The sequence below is a fragment of the Arvicola amphibius genome, chromosome 4, assembly GCF_903992535.2.
Source record: "Arvicola amphibius chromosome 4, mArvAmp1.2, whole genome shotgun sequence".
NCBI lineage: Eukaryota > Metazoa > Chordata > Mammalia > Rodentia > Cricetidae > Arvicola > Arvicola amphibius.
The window spans coordinates 70,477,725-70,496,591 of NC_052050.1; the positions used below are offsets into that span (position 1 = coordinate 70,477,725).

Sequence of the window (18,867 nt, forward strand, 5' to 3'; positions counted from 1 at the left end):
ACAAACAAAAAAAGGACCCTGTCTCAAACACACACACACACACACACACACACACACACACACACACGGGGTGGAGTGGGGGCATTTCAAGAGGAGAGGACCTGAAGATACAGACAGCTCAGGGATAGAATACTTTTCTAACACCATGCACACACACAGACACACAAGAATCTCAGAGTGTAGACAGCTCAGGAATAAAATGTTTGTATAATCTTTGGCATCAGCCAAAAAGAAAAAAAAATTATTTTGTGTCACTCATCCCAGCAAAAGTATTTCATCTCCAGAGAAGCTCATTTTCCCATTTAGCGTCTCAAATGGCAGATCCCTCTTGGAGCTGCAACATGTCCTGTTTTGATGGCCTTTCTTCGTGTGTAAGTGGGATATGGCTTCATTTCGCTGCAGTATCACGGTGCTGTGTTCTTCCAGGTCTGAGCGTTTCTTAGTTTCCAGTTCTTTTCTCTTTAAGCTGAACAACACTTAGCATGCTATTCTGTTTGATCAGTTCAATCCTGAGTGTAAGCTTCGCTCAGAAAATGCAGTCTGTGGGGAAGTCTTCCTGACTTCCTTCTGCAGCAGCTTCTCTTAGCCTTTTATCTTACAGTATGTCTCTGACTGCAGAGTGCTCCCTCCTGCTTACTGGGTCTGGGTAACTGTTCTGCTTAAAACTGGGACAGAGTAAGTTTCACAGCTATGGCTGTGGAACAGCCCTGCCTCTGACTGGCTCTTTAGCCCTCAGTCAGTCTCTTCTCTTCTGAGCCTCCCTCTCTGTAGAAAACTGAAGCTGATGGTGTCTCCCTTGAGAACCCTTCAAGGGGTCATGTGAAGTAGCAAGTGTGCCCAGGCCAGGAGGCTGCTTGGGAACAAAGTCCACACTGACTGCAGCAGGCAGACCCCAGCACCTGCCTCTTTGCTCTTCTTCCCCTAGCAGAGCTAGAGCCTTGACCTGGTTTGTTCAGGGCTCTAGGGAAGAACAGCAATTAATGAAATACTCTTGCAAGTGTTGCAAAGTCTCTATTAACAGTGAGGCCTGTTTGTAATGCAGAGACGTGGAGGAGGGCGGGGCATCTTACGGACCATCTCCTTGGTTTCATAGAATGCAGAGAACAGTTTACAGCAGAAGAATGAAGCCATCGCTTCTTTTGAAGGAAAAACCAATCAAGCAATGGCAAGCATGAAACAAATGGAAGAAAGGTAATCCCTTCCCTGGTAGACAGGGCATCTCTAGAAGGTTCTGGGTAATCCCTTCCCTGGTAGACAGGATATCTCTAGAAGGTTCTGGGTAATCCCTTCCCTGGTAAACAGGGCATCTCTAGAAGGGTCTGGGTAATCCCTTCCCTGGTAGACAGGGCATCTCTAGAAGGTTCTGGGTAAACCCTTTCCTGGTAGACAGGACATCTCTAGAAGATTCTGAGCTACTTGGACCTAGAAACAACCACAGAGTCCCACTGACAAGTACATACAAATTGGGGTGACCATCCTTCCTTGGCCCACCCTCTGTCTAAGAAAAAGCCTGAGTGCACCAACCAGCATGGCCTAAGCGCTGGCCAGTCAGCCAGGCTTTCGGCCACTGCATCAGAATGTCCTCCCAGGCTTTGGAACTAGACAGAGTGGATTGCCACTGTCATATTCAAATATCGGCTCAGTAGTGATCAGAATAGATGGGGCTGGAGAGATGGGTCAGCAATTAAGTGCATTTACTGTTCTTAGAGAGGACTCAACTTCAGTTCTCAGCGCCCACACTGAGTAACTCAGAGTGACCTCTAACTCCAGCTCCGTGAGATCTCTGCAGCCTCCAGTACACACACACACACACAATAACTTTTAAAAAAAATGACAATATCCCAAAAAAGATATACATAAATGGCTGCTTTTGGGGAGATGTGATGCCATCCCATAGAGCAAAGGTGTTTGGGGTTTTTTTGGCAGGGGCGGGGAGGTGAGATAGGATTTCTCTATGTAGCCCTGGCTGTTCTGTAGACCAGGCTGGCCTCAAACTTTGAGCTTCACCTGCTTTTGCCCCTGAAGTGCTGGGATTAAAGGTGTGCGGAACCACTGCACCACTGCACAGCGAAGGCAGTCTTTTCAATAAATAGCCTTGGAAGAGTTGGTCCTCCGTCTGCAAAGCAGTGACTCTCAGCCACACCTCCAGTCTGATAGAACAGCTGGCTCAAAGGGCATCGTAAAAATCTAAACTAAAACTGTTTAGAAGGACATAGGGAACTCTGTGGTTTTGGGGTAAGCAAAGAGATTTCTTTTTGAGATAGCATAAAAGCATAATTATGTCTTAGTTGGGGTTTCTATTGCTATGAAGAGACACCATGACCACAGCAACTCTTTTTTAAAAGAACAAAACATTTAATTGGAACTGGCTTACAGGTTCAGAGGTTTAGTCCATTATCATCATGCAGGAAGCATGGTGTCACACAGGCAGACATGGTACTGGAGAAGAAGCCAAGAGTTCTACATCTGGATCAGTGGGCTGCAGGGAGAGAGAGACAAGACACTGGACTTGGCTTGAGCGTTTGAAAGCCCAAAGTCCACCCCCAGTGACGTGCTTCCTCCAACAAGGCCACTCCTCCTAATCTCTGTCAAGTAGCACCACTCCCTAATAACCAGGCATTCAAATATATGAGTCTGTGGGGACCATTTCTATTCAAAATACCACAACCTATAAGAGAAAAACTTGGTTATAAGCAGAGTTTTTCTGTGTCCCAACAGCCACTCCCAAATAATAACACAGAGACTTATTTTTAATTATAAATGCTTGCTCAATAGCTCAGGCTTGTTACTAGCTAACTCTTACATTTTAAATTAACCCATATTTCCTATCTACCGTCTGCTATGTGACTTGCTACCTGTTCTTAGTACAGCAAGTTCATCTCCTCTCCATGTCTCCTCCTGACTATGAGACTCCTCCCCTTTTTCTTCGAACTCATTTTTTGTCTGCAAGTCCCCCCTAACCTCTACCTGTCCAGATATTGGCCAGTCAGATTCTTTATTAACCCAGTCACACAGTGACACATATTCACACAGTGTAAAAGAATACTTCATACTTGATAATTAGACTGTATCAAAATTCTAAATTTACTGGGCAAGGTGTCAATGGCCTTTAATTCTAGCACTTGGCAGGCAGAGGCAGGCAGATCTCTGGTCTACAGAGTGAGTTCCAGGACAGCCAGGGCTACAGAAACTTTGTTTCAAAAACCAAAAGGAAAAACAAGTAATAATAGCAATATAATAATACTTTAAATTTTCATCATATGAAACATGACTAAAAGAATTAAAAGGTTTTTGTTGTTTAGTTTTTTGGTTTTGTTTTGGTTTTGTTGTTGTTGTTGTTGGTTTGGGGTTGTTTTTTTGGTTTTGGGGTTTTTTTTTTTTTTTTTTTTTGCTTTGGATTGGTTTATTTGAGACAGGGTTTCTCTGTAGTTTTGAAGCCTGTCCTGGGACTAGCTCTTGTAGACCAGGCTGGCCTTGAATTCACAGAGATTTGCCTGCCTCTACCTCCCGAGTGCTGGGATTAAAGGTGTGTACCACCACCTGGCAAGAATTAAAAGAGTTTTTATGAATTTAGAGGAAATTTGCATATAGCTGACAATGAACCTGTGTTAGACTATATAAAGAACTCTCAAAATAAAAAAATCTGAACAATTCAACTAAAAACAGACAAGGTGTCAGGGATGGCTCTGCAGTAACAGTGTTTGCCATGGGAGCTTGAGGACCTGAATTCAGATCCGTAGAGCCCACATGGCCATGTGCAGTAGCAGATGCCTATAAAAATGGAGTGCCTATGGCAAGATGGAAAACAAAAAAGCACAGTCCACAGAAGCTCATGGACCAGCAAACCCTGTGTACACAGTGGCAAATAACAGCCTGTCTCAGACAAGATGGGGAAGGACAGACTGGCACCAGGTTGTCCTCTGACCTCCACATGCACACTGTGATAACATGTGCCACACACACCCCAAAAGGGGAGGAAAACAGACAAAAGGAAACTAGTTGTGGTGAGAAAAGACTGTGGCAGGAGGATCACAGACTGAAGGCTAGCCTGGACTATAGCTAATTTCAAACTAGCAAGACTTGGTCTCAAAAAGAAAAGGTGGGTCAAGACTTGAGCATGCTCTTCAGCAAGAAGGATATGGGTATGGCAGATAAGCAAATGAATAAGTGGAGCCATTAGCTGGGCAATGGTGGCTCTGCCTTTAATCTCAGCACAAAAGAGAGAGAGAGAGAGAGAGAGAGAGAGAGAGAGAGAGAGAGAGAGAGAGAGAGAGAGAGAGAGAGAGAGAGAGAGAGAGAGAGGGAGAGAGGGAGAGAGAAAAGAAAGATGGAGCAGCATTCCTGTAAATTCCCGTTCAGGTGATAAGCTGTGCATGGTGGTGCACACCTGTGTGTGGTACACACTATGGCTCTGGTAGGAAGATCATATGTTTGAAACCAGTCTGAACTAGGTAGCAAGTTCAAGGACTGCCTAAGCTGCAGAACAAGACCCTGTCTCTAAATAAATAAATTAATAAATAAATAAACCAAAGGGGAGGGAGGGAGGGAGGAAAGGAGGCAAGCAACTCCAGCCAAAAGGTTTTTTTTTGTTATTTATTTATTTATTATGTATACAATATTTTGTCTGTGTGTATGCCTGCAGGCCAGAAGAGGGCACCAGATGGTTGTGAGTCACCATGTGGTTGCTGGGAATTGAACTCAGGACCTTTGAAAGAGCAGGCAATGTTCTTAACCTCTAAGCCATCTCTCCAGCCCCAGCCAAAAGTTTTGAATCTGAGAGGTGGCCCTTTCCCTACAAAGACTGAATGTGTCTGCTTGGCATTGCCTTCAGGTTGCAGCAGGCCGAAAAGGCCAGGCAGGGGGCAGAAGACCGGAGCCACAAGGTGCAGCAGGAGCTCAACGGGAGGGTTAGTGCCCTGCAGCTCCAGCTGTCCCAGCTGCATGACCAATGGTAAGGAGCCGGGCACCTGCAGAGATCAGCTTGAGAGGACAAGGAAGTGACTTCCCACCTTTCTTCTTGTCTTCAAGAAGAGTAGGACATAGCCAGTCTCCCTCCTAAGTTCACCCCTGCAAGGCTGGGTTAGCGTGAGTGAGTGTGTGTGTGTGTGTGTGTGTGTGTGTGTGTGTGTGTGTGCGCGTGCGCGCGCGCTAAATAAAACACCCAAACTTGCTTCACGAACAAGAACAGCAGGCAGGCTCCAGGGCCCCTCCTAGCCCCTCCTAGCTGGTGAAAGATGAGTCAGGGTCCAGCCAAGCTCATCCCTGGCCTTGGTCACTTGCTCCCCACCTCCCACCTCTTCGGTATCTTCCTATCTACTGAATGTGGGCTGTGAAAAGCCAGGCAGATATTGAACTTTCTTGCCACTCAGGTCCTTGTATAATCCTCAGCATTTTTTTCTCATTGATGTGGCAGCTCCTGGTCTTTTGGGAACCCAGGTGACCCTACACAGGGAGGCCAGGTTTCACTCCATGTAAGGATTTTAATGTCTGTGTGGCCATTCAGGTGGTTCCCCTATCTTGTATGACAGATTGTAGGTCTTCCATGGAAATCTCCCACTGAAACTAACTCTAGTTCACTTTTGGGGAAATAACAGCTCAGGTCTAGAGAAAGAACTGAAATCAGAAAAAGAACAAAGGCAAGCTCTGCAGAGAGAATTGCAGCGGGAGAGAGACACGTCCTGCTTGCTCCAGACAGAGCTACAGCAAGTGGAAGGACTGAAGAAGGTAAGGCAGCGGCGTATGGGCACAGCCCTGCACCTTCTCCAGAACCCCCTGCGAAGGCCAGTCTCTCCAGTGCCTCTGTGTGGGAGTTGGGGTCTGGAGCACTGTGCCCACCCCCACAGGGCGTCTATCCTAAGAGGAGAGGGCAAGTGGTACGCCATGGAGTCAGCCAGATGGGCCTGACAGTGAGAACCAAAGGCAGAGAGGAGCTGGGAAGAGCAGATAGAGAAGAAGAGGCCCGAGAGAGAGCCAGGCCACCACTCACGCACAGGGCCGGGGGTGGGGGGGGTGGGGATAGGGGCTTTACAAGTGGTCTTAAAACCAGCTACTGTGTGGAGACCTGGTGCTAGGCTCCTGTCTGAGAAACCAGTCAACCTTTTCAGCAAGAGCTGGTACACAGGACCTTCTGCCAAGAGGTTGGCTGGCCATTCTTCCCAAAGCTCAAGTCATCCCAGGAGGCCGGCCGAGCCAGACCTCTAATCATTCCCATGCTCCATTTCCTGCTGGCGTCACTTCAGTTCTCGAGTCCCCAGTGTCACTCTCAGGCATGTCCTGGATCCTGTGAGCAAGAGAAGTAGGGTGCTGACCTAGTGGCATCCGTGTAGAAACAGACCTCTCAGGTCAGCTGGCAGCAGTCTGCTGGACTGAGCGCCAGGCTCCCAGACCTGACCCCACCCGGGCAGCAAAGCCAGATGTGCACTGCCCTCAGCACACCCTTGTAACAAGGCAGCTGTCAGAGTGGTGATGGGTGCCACTGTACAGTGTGGGCCCAGAGGCTCTGGATTGCTCTTGGGGGGAGCTCCAAGGAAAAGAAGGGGCTTAGGAGCCAGGCTCGTCTCAGGTGGGGAGGACTGGGCGTGAAAGAACCTAGAAAATGTCAGTCATTGAACATGCCTGCCTCAAAGTACCTAACCCACATTTAAATTCACACACTGTAGCAAGCTTTTTCTTGATCACCAGCTCACAAATAAGAACACAGAAACTTCAGCTGGGCGGTGGTGGCGCACACCTTTAATCCCAGCACTCGGGAGGCAGAGGCAGACGGATCTCTGTGAGTTCGAGGCCAGCCTGGTCTACAAGAGCTAGTTCCAGGACCGGCTCCAAAAAAGCCACAGAGAAACTCTGTCTCAAAAAACCAAAAAAAAAAAAAAAAGAACACAGAAACTTCTTGTTAATTATGAAAGCTTGACCTTTAGCTTAGGCCTGTCTCAACTAGCTCTTACAACTTTTATACTAATCTGCGTTCTGCCATGTGGCTTTACCTCTTTTCCATCTTATAGCTCCTGTTTCCTCCCTGTGTCTAGCTGGAGATTCAGCCTTTCTTCCTAGAGTCCTCTCTGTCCCTGGAAGTGCCACCTAACCTCTTCCTGACTAGCTGTTGGCCAGTCATCTCTTTATTAAACCAATCAGAAGGCACGTTGGCAAGGGTACATCTTCCCAGTGTAAACATATATTCCACAACAACATTCTGCACAGCAGGCTTGGTGATGCCCCCAGCCAAGCAGGCGGAGGCACAGCTCCCCACTGTCACTCTCGGCAGCCTAAGGAGTTGCTATTATCTTTTTGTTTTGAGACAGGGTCTTACTGTATTGTTCTGGCTAGCCAGAAACTTTCTATGTAGAGCAAAGTGACCTTGATCTCAGGGAAATCCACCTGCCTCTGCCTCCTGGGTTCTGGGATTCGAGGTGTGTGCCGCCACGCCCAGTTCTTTCATCTTTTAGAGACCTTGACTTAGACAAATCCAGGGTTTGGTGAAGAAAAGAATTCCAGGGGGCTGGAGAGATGGCTCAGAGGTTAAGAGCATTGCCTGCTCTTCCAAAGGTCCTGAGTTCAATTCCCAGCAACCACATGGTGGCTCACAACCATCTGTAATGGGGTCTGGTGCCCTCTTCTGGCCTGCAGGCATACACACAGAATATTGTATACATAATAAATAAATAAATAAATAAATATTTTTAAAAAAAAAAGAATTCCAGGACTAGCCAATACAAAGCAATTAGAATTTTATAAAAGGTCTTTTAAATCACCAGGCAGTGATGGTGCATGTCTTTAATCCCAGCACTCGGGAGGCAGAAGCAGGTGGATCTCTGTGAGTTTGAGGCCAACCTGGTCTACAAGAGCTGGTTCCCATAAACGGAGACTGTTTCCCAGCTGCCCAGACCTGGATAATCACACAGAAACTATATTAATTACAATACTGTTTGGCCAATGGCTCTAGCGTGTTCCTAACTAGCTTTTGTGTCTTAAATTAACTCATTTTTATTAATCTGTGTATCCCCATGAGGCTGTGGCTTATCCGTGCCAGCGTATTACTCCTTTGGCAGTTACATGGCGTCTCTTTGACTCTGCCTACTGTCTTTCTCCGTTCGGATTTCCTGCATGGCTTTACTCTAAATGGCTAAACCATTGACCAGAACAGCTTTATTCAGTAACCAGTAAAAGCAACACATATACAGAGAGACATCCCACACCAAGTTCTAGGACAGCGAGAGCTGTTACACAGAGAAACCCTGTCTGAACCCCCCCCCCAAAGTCTTTTAGAAATACTTTACTGAATGCATCTATTGTGCGTGCACGTGTGATGTCAGAGGACAGCCTATCAGTTTTCTTCTTCCACTGTGTGGATCTTAGAAGTCAGTCAAGTTTCCAGACTTGGTGAAAAGTGTCTTAACCCACTGAGCCATCTTCCCTGCCCGAAGACTTTTTTTTTCTTTTTCTCCAAAGATATTTTAAAATAGACTTTATGGCAGGGCGGTGGTAGCACACACCTTTAATGCCAGCACTTGAGAGCTAGGAGTTCAAGGCCATCCTGATCTACAAATCAAGTTCCAGAACAGCTACGGCTACACTGAAAAGCCGAGAGAGAGAGAGAGAGAGAGAGAGAGAGAGAGAGAGAGAGAGAGAGAGAGAGAGAGAGAGAGAGAGAGAGAGGAGAGAGAGAGGAGAGAGAGAGAGAGAAGGAGAGGAGGAGAGGAGAGAGAGAGAGAGGCTGAAAGACTTTAGAGCCCATTGGATAGCTTAGCAGATAAAGGAGCTAGCCTCTAAAACTGAAACCCGCATGGTAAAAGGAGAAAACAGATTCCTGAGGGCTGTCCTCTGACCTTCACATATATGTGCCCATACTCATGCACTCACATGCAAACACACAAATAAATGTAAAAAAAAAAATTAAAGGCACTTTTGAAGCAGGCCTTCAAAAAGTTGGTCTATATACATTCCAGATAGCTGTGGAAGGACTGATTAGTGTTTGTTTTGTGATAGGGTCCCTTATAGTTCAGGCTGATCTTGAACTCGGTATGTAGTGTAGGAGCATATTGATATCCTAATGCTGTCTTCACCTCCCAAGAGCTAAGATCACATACACACACTACTGTATCCAGCCCAGATAACTACTGTGCTTTTAAAACCCAGCCTTTGGTAGACAGGCAAAGCTTTACTTGTCCATGGGTTACTGGTTTTGGTTTTGGTTTCCTTTGACTTTTCAAGACAGGGTTTCTTTGTGTAACAGTCCTGACTGTCCTGGAATTTGCTTTGTAGACCAGACTGACCTCCTACTCATAGAGATCCACCTGCCTCTGCCTCCCGAGTGCTGGAATTAAGAACGTGCGCTACCATCACCCGACTTTTTTTTTAATAATTTTTTAAAAGATTTATTTATTTATTATGTATAGTATTCTGCCTGCGTGTCTGCCTGCAGGTCAGAAGAGGGCACCAGATCTCACTATAAATAGTTGTGAGCCACCATGTGGATGCTGGGAATTAAACTCAGAACCTCTGAAAGAGCAGCCAGAGCTCTTAACCTCTGAGCCTTCTCTCCAGCCCCGATTTTTGGTTTTTAAGATAGGCACTATATAGACAGGATCTCACTATGTAGACCAGGCTGTCCTGGATCTAACAGAGATTCATCTACCCCTGTCCCAAGTACTGGGATTAAAGGTGTGAGGTATGTGCCACCAGCAACAAGTGCAGGGTAACTGCCCCCCCCCTTTTTCTGGTTTTTGGTTTTCTCTGTGTAGCCCTGGCTGTATTGGAACTAGGTCTATAGATCAGGCTGGCCTCAAACTCAGAGATCTGCCTGCCTCTGCCTCTTGGGTGCTGGAATTAAAAGTGTTTGCCTCCATGCCCAGCCCATGTAACTGTTCTTAATTGGCCTGAAGGTGTCTCATCCCTGTCCTGAATCATTGTATCCAGTTTAGAGCCACTTGTAGTTGTTGTTTAAGAAGGTCTCCTGGAGCCCAGGCTGGTCTCAAACTCACTATATCACCTGCCCCTAGCTGATATAAACTTATCTATAAGAGAACCCTCTCTTGGGTGCTATTCATCCAACAAAACTATTCTTTTCTTCTGCAAGGCATTCTGATCTCCTGACCACACTGGTTACTAAACATTTAAAAAGGAAGATGTAGTTGTGTGTGACATGTGGCTCGTCTATTTCAGGAACTGCGGGAGCTCCAGGATGAGAAGGCAGAGTTACAGAAGGTCTGCGAGGAGCAGGAACAAGCCCTCCAGGAAATGGGACTGCACCTCAGCCAGTAAGAGCCACCCACGTGCAAGGCTGCATCTGTGTGCCTTCCAGGCCTGGTGCTAGAAGAGACAGCTAGGAAACCTCCCAGCTGTCCCTAGGTGACCTCCCAGGAAGTCAGGGCTTAAGAGGCAGCTGTGTGACTCCTAGCCCTTTGAGAATTCTTTTCTCCTGTGACCAGATACCAGTGATCTGGCGCCTGGCAGGGCTACCAGAAGAAAAGTTCCTCTTGCTCCACCCATGGATGCATGTGGCTTTAGAGATGGGAACCAAGTGAGAGAAAGCTAGAGAAATTCACGAAGAATGAGAGTGTGCATACTGAACCTTTGTTTTGTCTGAAAAGATAGGTCTCCTATTTTGTTTTTTAAATTTATTTTTATTATTTTAAGTGTTGGGGGGTGTATATTCACGTAAGTGCTGATGCCCTCAGAAGCCAAAGGCATTGAGTTTCCTGGAGCTGGAGTTACAGGCAAATGTGAAGCACCTGACAGGGATGTGGGCAACTGAACTCAGGTCTCCTAGAAAAACAGTGAGTGCTCTTAACTACTGAGTATCTTTCCAACCCCAAGGTTGAGATACTTTGTTGTACAAGCTTGATACCAGAGATTGTTTTTGAGACAATCTTCCTGTGTCTCTCAGGCTCTAGCCTTGAACTGGCTGGAGGGTTCTACTTGGATTTATACCTGGAACTCCCTTCTTCCTGTCCCCACGCTGGATGGCCACAAAGCAGAGTCAGACCCAGAGGTCCTCAAAGATGACAGTGGTTTTCTGACTCTGGGGATGTCTCAGTGGTACCATCTGATCTAGTTTTGGAATCCTAACTGGAGATGGTCAGTCACCATGTCCTTCAGAGCCAAGCTGTGTGGCTGTGGTTAGGTGAACATGCAACCCAGACAAGACTGCCCTAGCAGCTACTTCCCCCTCATCTCCCATCCCTGCAAGCCCATGCTGGGTCAGCTTCTGGTCCATTAAGTCGGCTAACCTGTCTGCTGAACAGGGAAGGGTCACCTGCTGGTGATTAATGAAAGCCGTGGTGGTTCTTGAAAGTTCTGATGCTGTTTTGTAAGCCATAGCTTAATTCAGCCTGCCTCTCAGGAACCTACCACTTGACGCCTAGCGATCTAAAGCAGTTAGACTAGTCAGCTCTTAAGGCCTCAGGTGTGATGGCACACACCTTTAATTCCAGCACTCAGGAGGCAGATCTCTGTCAGTTCAAGGCCAACCTGGTCTACATAGTGAGTTATAATACAGGACCATAGACAGAGGCAGGAGCTGTTTCCAGGCACTGTGGTGGACACTGTTATTCCCAGCATTTTGGGAGGTAGAAGCTGATAGCTCTCTATGAATTTAAGGCTAGCCTGGTCTGCATATCAATCTCCAGGCCAGCCTGAAAACCTGTCTCAAAAAAATAAATAAGTAAAACATAAAACTAAAAGAAAGGGCTCTCGCCTCTATGCTATGGTCACGGCGCACCTGAGCCAGCCTGCAGAGCACCTCTGAGCCTGCGGTGGGGGAATGGACACCCTAAAAGGCCTATGCCAGCTGTGGTAGCCTATACCAATAGGAAATACTAACGAGGTGGAGGCAGGAGGATCACAAAGTTGAGGCAAGCCTGAACTACATCTGGGATTGTGAAGATGCCTCATTGGATAAAGAACTCACCTGCCATACAAGCATGGGGACTTAAATCCCCAGCAGCTCCATAAACAGCCATCAGGTATGGTGAGCCACCTGTAATCCCAATACTCAGGTAGACAGAGGATCCCCAGGGCGAGCTGGCTGGCTAGACTAGCTAAGTCTGGAGCTCCGGCTAAGTAAACTAGAAGCGTGATACTAACATCTTTCTCTGGACTCTACACATACATTTGTACCCATATGACATGTGTGAACAATCGAGCACATACACCACACCACATACCATGGGGGAAAAAAGGGTTTCCCCAGATTGCCAGCATGTAGTGTTTCATTTTGGGTTTTTTGTTTTTTGTTTTTTTTTTTTGATACAGAGTTTCTCTATGTAGTCCTGGCTGTCCTAGAACTCACTCTGTAGACCAGGCTAGCCTCAAACTCAAGGAGATCACACCTGCCTCTGCCTCCCAAGTGCTGGGAGTAAGTAAAATGTAGTGTTTCGTTTTTACTGACATAGTTCTACCAACCTAAACCTGTTCAAACCTATCTTTTATGTGAAGGAATTGTTCATTCGTTAAATGATGGAGAGTTAGCCAGGCAGTGGTGGCACCAGCACTCAGGAAGCAGAGGCAGGCGGATCTCTGTGAGTTTGAGGTCATCTTGGTCTACAAGAGCTAGTTTCCAGGACAGTCACCAAAGCTACAGAAAAACCCTGTCTCAAACAACAACAACAACAACAAAAAGATGGAGAGTTAGTGGAGCCTCTCAGCCTGCCCCTTCTGGACTGTGCAGTGGGCTGAACACCCTCCAAGGAGCCTGGGAGATTGAGGTCTCTACTGAGAGGGGCAATTAGGTCAGGACTTCCTGACCTTACCACAAGTACATTAAATGCAGGGACAGCTACCTAGAGAAGCCAGAACTCTAGACTTCCAGACTCATTCATCATTCTGTTTGTTGAGACAGAGTTTCTCTGTGTAGTCCTGGCTGTCCTGGAACTTGCTCTGTAGGCCAACCTAGCCTGGAATCATAGAGATCAGCCTGCCTCTGCCTCCGGAGTCACCATGCCCTGGCTCATTCACCATTTCAGTTCATTTAGAGCCTTGTGGACTTGCAAGTTTGCCCTTAGGCCACATAGCCCCAGGCTTAGAAGTCACATGAGCCAGGGGGTGTGATACAACCTCAGGTCACACAGAAATGGGAAGCATTTTTACCAGGTGCACGCCTGTAATCCCCAGCACTCGGGAGACAGAGACAGGTGGATCTCGGTGCTTCCAGGCCAGCAGAGAGTGCAGGGACAGCCAGGGCTGTTACACAGAGAACCCCCGTTTTGTCCCTTTCCTACTAAAAAAATTGTCTTTTTTTTTTAATAGGTCCAAACTAAAGATGGAAGACATAAAGGAAGTAAATAAGGCGCTGAAGGTATTAAAGTTACTTTTATTAGCAAAAATCACTTACAGCTGACGGTGGTAGGCACACCTGTAAACCCAGCACTCTAGAGGCAAAGGCCCTCGAATCTCCGAATTCAAGGCTAGCCTAATCTATATAGCGAGCTTAAGGCCAGCCATGGTTCCTTAGTGAGACTTAAGGAAAAGAAAGACTGCGCACTGCGCCCCACAGGGGTGACATAGTGCCACAGGCATGTCCGAGATGGCGTTGCTGCAGGTGGACAGGTGTGAGCTGGAGGCTAACTTTTCTTTTCTTTCTTTTTTTTTTAAAGATTTATTTATTTATTATGTATACAACATTCCTTCCATGTATGCCTGTATGCCAGAAGAGGGCACCAGATCTCATGATAGGTGGCTGTGAGTCACCATGTGGTTGCTGGGAATTGAACCAGGGTCTTCCTTCAAAGCAGTCAGTGCTCTTAACCTCTGAGCCATCTCTCCAGTCCCCTGGAGGCTAACTTTTCTAGGGTAGTTTCTCTAAGCCCAAGCCCATGGTAGGCACTATGTCCATTGGCTGGTGACCTGCTGTGTGCTTGAGAAGTTAGCACACACACACACACACACACACACACACACACACACACACACACACAGGTGCCAGGTAGAGCAGCCTGCCTCACCCAGCTACCACAGGAGAGCAGGACAGACAGGGGCTCCTTCATGGTGAGAGACCAAGCTGCGCAGCCACCTCCATCCAGTCCAGCAGGTGAATGGATCCCTGGCTGCTCCTGCTCTTTAAATGAAGGTCCTTGACTATAATTGCCAGCTGCAGGTCTCTGTCTAGCCATGCAGTATTTGTGTGATGGTGGCAGCAGACAGCTCCAGAGGGACTTTCTAGAGTAAGGGTGCCTTAGGTAGCCCCAGCAGCCTGCTTCTCTGGCACAGTAAAGGCTGTGTCAGGGGGCCCTTGACCCCTCTGATCACGTACAGAATTCCTAAGGGATAATACATCTCAGATCAGTTTTTCCTGGTTAAAACTTGCAAAGCATCCTCTTCTAGAGCCTCCAGTTTCTCTTATGTAATGTAGCTAAGCTGTTTGCCAGAGCCATTTAGGATGTGGGGCTGGGTGTGCAGAAGAGCTTCCCTGAAGCTAAAGGCATTCCTCCCTACACATTGTCTCTCTGCAGAAGCCCATGTCACTTGTTTGAACCATTCCTTCTGCAAGTGTAGCTAGTCATGGGATCACATCTCAGGCTGGGCCTGGGGTTGCAGGCACCAGTTTGACTGTAGTGACCTCAGCTGTAGGGGACCTCTTAAAAGGGCAGGGGAGTATCTTGAGTGAATCTGCCTTGATCAAGGCCAGGATGCTGAGAGCAGGCACTTTGTACAGATATGTGAATGCCACCTACAGTCAGCATGAGAGAAGGGGCTCCATTAGCCCTCCTACATCTGGGGAAGCTGCAAGACCTCCCAAGGAGGGACAGTCACAAGACAGTAGATGCAGCCAAGCAGGGACTGACATGAGGTGAAGCTCTCAGGTGTTTTTTTTCTTCCTCAGGGCCACACATGGTTGAAGGATGATGAAGCAACACACTGTAAGCAGTGTGAGAAGGAGTTCTCCATTTCCCGGAGAAAGGTACGCAAGGGCCACTCCCACACCAGAGTCTCCTCTCGGGTTCCCAGGAAAAGCCTGTCTTTACTGCAGCTGTGCCTGTTGGTCAGCTGGAGGTTCTTGCCCCATTGCCTTTTAAGGACAGACATGCTTGGGGCAGCATGGCTTCTGTGTAGAGCTGCTGCAAGTACACTATTGGCAGGCCTCTGTGCAGCGGGGCTTACCTGGGCAAAGCACACATAGGAACCTGTAAGGCATCAGACCAACAGACTCTCACTGGATGAACTGGGCCTGCGTCTACCCACGTAGCCTGTTGCCAGGCTCTGGGAACAGAGAGTCCTGAATGACTCTCTTTGGTCCATGGTAGCAAGACCCTGAACTGCCTCATCAAAGAGCAATTGGACAGAGGATGGATGGCCTTGGAAGTATATAATGCTGGGAGCTTAAGGCATCACCACACAGGGACGGTCTACCCCACCAGCCTATCCACAGCTGTGGGCTCACCACCTCTCCTGTTCCCATCAGTAGTTTTCATCTGCGCAAGAGAAAACCAAAGTGCCAAACTTGGATAAGTTCAGAATTGGAAATGACCCTTCCATTTGTCAAGACCTGCCAAAGGCTGAGGCAGCACAGTCTAGCCATACCCACATGAACATTTTTGGGCAGTCTAGCCTAATTGTCTGTAGAGCCAGGACAGAGGCGCTCCAGGCTAAACTTGGCATCCATCACATGCCCAAGGAACCCAACACAGCCAGGTGTGGTGATATCTTTAATCCCAGCGTTCAAGAAGCAGAGAGAAGCAAGTTGTCATGGCAGCCAAGGGAACACATAGTGAGGCTCTATCTCCCTACCCAAAAATCTCAACCCCAATAAGTCCTAGATTCTTGGCCCACTTATAAACAACCATCTGCCACCAATCAGGAGAGGCTATCTAAAAGCATGTTGGGTCTAAGGCATGGCCATTACAGAAGCCAGGCTTTTCAAAGCAAGGTAGGTGTAAGGGTTGCATCCCCCCATGTCTTGACTGCCTTTTTCCTGTCTTCTAGCACCACTGCCGAAACTGTGGCCACATTTTCTGCAACACCTGTTCCAGCAACGAGCTGGCTCTGCCCTCCTACCCTAAGCCAGTGCGTGTGTGTGACAGCTGTCACACCCTGCTACTGCAGCGCTGCTCCTCCACGGCCTCCTGAGGCCATCAGGCCACCAGTAGGGACCTTAGCCTGTTGACCTCCATCTTCAGCGTGGAGGAAAGCCTCAGGTACAGTGCCAAACTCTGGGTCTCCAGAGATCTGCAAGGGCCCAAGAGAATCAAAGGCTGTCAGCCTCTGGAGACAGCGCCAAGTGGCAGCTGACCATTCTTCCGTGGTTTGTACAAAGCCATCTCCTCTAGACTGACATGTCTGTGTCCTCGGTTATATCCTGGCTTTGGTACAGGTGTTAACTTCATGATTTTGCTACTGTCACTTTCACTTTTCAAAGGATTAACCTATTTTGCAGCGGTTGCACTAGCACAGAATCCTTTCTCTTCCTGCCCACATCCCACAGAAACTTTGATTTCTTCAGAGCTTTGAGCCTCCTGGGTCTGTCAGTGTGCCTTGTCTGCTTCATCCAGCATTTACCGCCATGCCCCTGTCAACAACCGCCATTAGCCCTGCAATAAAACCCTTTACTTTTCACTCTTGTACGAAGTGCTGGCTTCCAGCTTGCACACGGAGGAGGGCCTGCTGCGTTTGAGCCTCCAGCTGCTGTGTTGCTTGTACTTAGGCTGCTCCACCCAGGTGGACCAAGGCCAGGGTAAAGGACCTCAAGCCTTGTCACCAAAGTCCAAGTACGTATTTACACAGATGCCTGACTTGCAGTGGGGTTACGTCCTCATTGCAGTCAAGTAGAAACGAGCCAAGAATGACCACTGTTCACCTCACTTAGCCTGCCTTGAAAGTGCTCGGGACACTAGCAAATAAACAGACTCAGCTAACATAGCTGCTTTTTGTTTTGAGAAAAGGTCTCAAATAGCCTGGTCTGGTCTCAAATTCAAATGCAACCAAGGCTGGTCTTCAACTGATCCTCTTGCCTTCACATCCCAAGTACTGGAATTATAAGCATGTGCCACCATGTCCAGCAAAACAAAGCCTATTTTTTAGATGTTGGCTTATCTCAATAATTTACTGAAAACCGGCTATACAGGTACTTCTACACCATGGCAAAGCTGAGCCATCCATTAGAACCATCTAGCTACATGGGACTTGAAGTGCAAGCACAGATGTCTGTGGCTATGCAGATTTGTACCACCTTTCTTAGGGTCCCACCCAAGTGCAAGTTCACATACCTATCCCATCATGCAGGCCACTGTCTTAGATTTCTGTCCATGCAGGCATGGGACAGAATCAGACAAGTGCCAGATGGCAGCTTACTAGAATGAGTTCTCCCCACCATGTGTCTTCCAGGGATAAACTCAGATGATTAGTCTTGGCAGCAAACATCTTTATTTATGAGCCATTTTGCTGGCCTGAGACTCTGAAAGTATTGGAGCATCAGACAAGGCAGCCAGTCAGTCCACCTGTCTTCCAGCCCTTCCCTTGTACTTTTCCATCCTTCTAGACCTAATACCTTCACTTCTCACCAATTCCCAGATCTGGTTGTTTACTGTCCAGACTCTGCCCCAGCCCAATCCAAGTCTCTCCTTCCTCCCACTTCAGTCAGTGCTGGTTCTGGCGCTTTAAGCAAGATTCCCTATGTTGTTTCTCATCTGCCTCGCCCCAATCCCTACAGCAAGGACTGTGCAGCCAGAGTTTAAAACCAGACCTGAGCAGCTCCAAAGCCGTGTTCTAAACTGCAGGCAGTGAAAAGGGCCAAAGGAGTTTGTTCCTCCTCCACCTGAGCCCCTTTTGCTAACCTCAGGACCCAATTTCCCACAAAGTTCACATACCACCGTACTGCCCCAGACTGTTACTACTACCAACTAGTTAAGTCTGTACCTTTTCAGTGTGCCCAACTTAGGTTCCAGCTTTTTTTTGGGGGGGGGGGGGAGCATTTAGTTAAGTGACTTCTGAGTATCACATTTTTCATCTGCACACAAGAGCAGGGTAACACCACCTCCCATTTCCATGCTGCTGCTCAGAAAAAGCACACATCAGGTCCCAGCTGGCATATACATGTTCAGGTTTTCATCCCTTGTCCTCCTCCCAACTTCAACTCTACCGCCAAGTCAGATAATAAATGTATTTAGTTATTATTCATAATGGATCCAGGTCCCAAGTCATTAATATTTTGCTGCCAAGTTACGGTAATGTTTTGACACCAAATTCAAACCCCCATCTCCAAGTTGTTGGGGTTTTGGTTTGGTTATTTTTCAAGATAAGGTTTCTCCCAGGGTGGTGGTGGCAGATGCCTTAATACCAGCACTAGGGAGGCAGAGCAGGAGGATCTGAGCAAGTTCTAGGACAATCAGGGCTGGAGAGACCAGTCTCAAAACACTGAAAAAAAGTTTCTCTATGTAGCCCTGGCTCTCCTGGACCTAGACCAGGCTGGCCTCAAACTCAAATCCACTTGCCTCTGCCTCCCAAGAGCTGGGATTAAAGGTGTACTCCACCACTGCCCATGTTAATTCTACTTCCAAGTGGACAGGGCATGTGACACAAACTTTGACAGAATTCCAAAAGTATCTGAGGGCTAAGGGTACAGCTCAGTGGTAGAACCTTTAGCCAACAGTAAAGGTCCCAGGTGGAGAGGGACACAGCAGCACACAATAGATGGTAGCACACGTTAACTAGCACTCAGAACTAGCCTGAAGTGCATATGGAGACGTCAAGAAAGACTCCAACCTGTAAGAAAACATCTATGGACATCCTAGAGGACATGAAAGTGGCCTCGTGAGTGACCTGTTACCCCTTTGCTCTAGTACTTGTTTCTGCCATGCCCGATAGCCTCTTAGACAGTGAGTGCTGACACTGAGCAGCCTCTTATGAGTATAGGCTGTTTAGACAAGATCCAGTGCAGTC

The 18,867-nt window shown here is 47.6% G+C and overlaps 1 protein-coding gene across 1 annotated transcript in view; it reads left to right on the forward strand.

The window, feature by feature from the left end:
* Rufy1 (RUN and FYVE domain containing 1) overlaps positions 1 to 16,844 on the forward strand; it is a 48,502-nt gene extending 31,658 nt beyond the window's left edge. Inside the window, exons 12-18 of the mRNA XM_038327328.2 lie at positions 1,094 to 1,191; positions 4,832 to 4,951; positions 5,595 to 5,724; positions 10,159 to 10,253; positions 13,243 to 13,291; positions 14,816 to 14,893; positions 15,916 to 16,844. Of these exons, the coding sequence (XP_038183256.1) occupies positions 1,094 to 1,191; positions 4,832 to 4,951; positions 5,595 to 5,724; positions 10,159 to 10,253; positions 13,243 to 13,291; positions 14,816 to 14,893; positions 15,916 to 16,059 (714 nt within the window). The 3' untranslated portion in view covers positions 16,060 to 16,844. The remainder of the gene's footprint in view (positions 1 to 1,093; positions 1,192 to 4,831; positions 4,952 to 5,594; positions 5,725 to 10,158; positions 10,254 to 13,242; positions 13,292 to 14,815; positions 14,894 to 15,915) is intronic.
* The last annotated feature ends 2,023 nt before the right edge of the window (positions 16,845 to 18,867 follow it).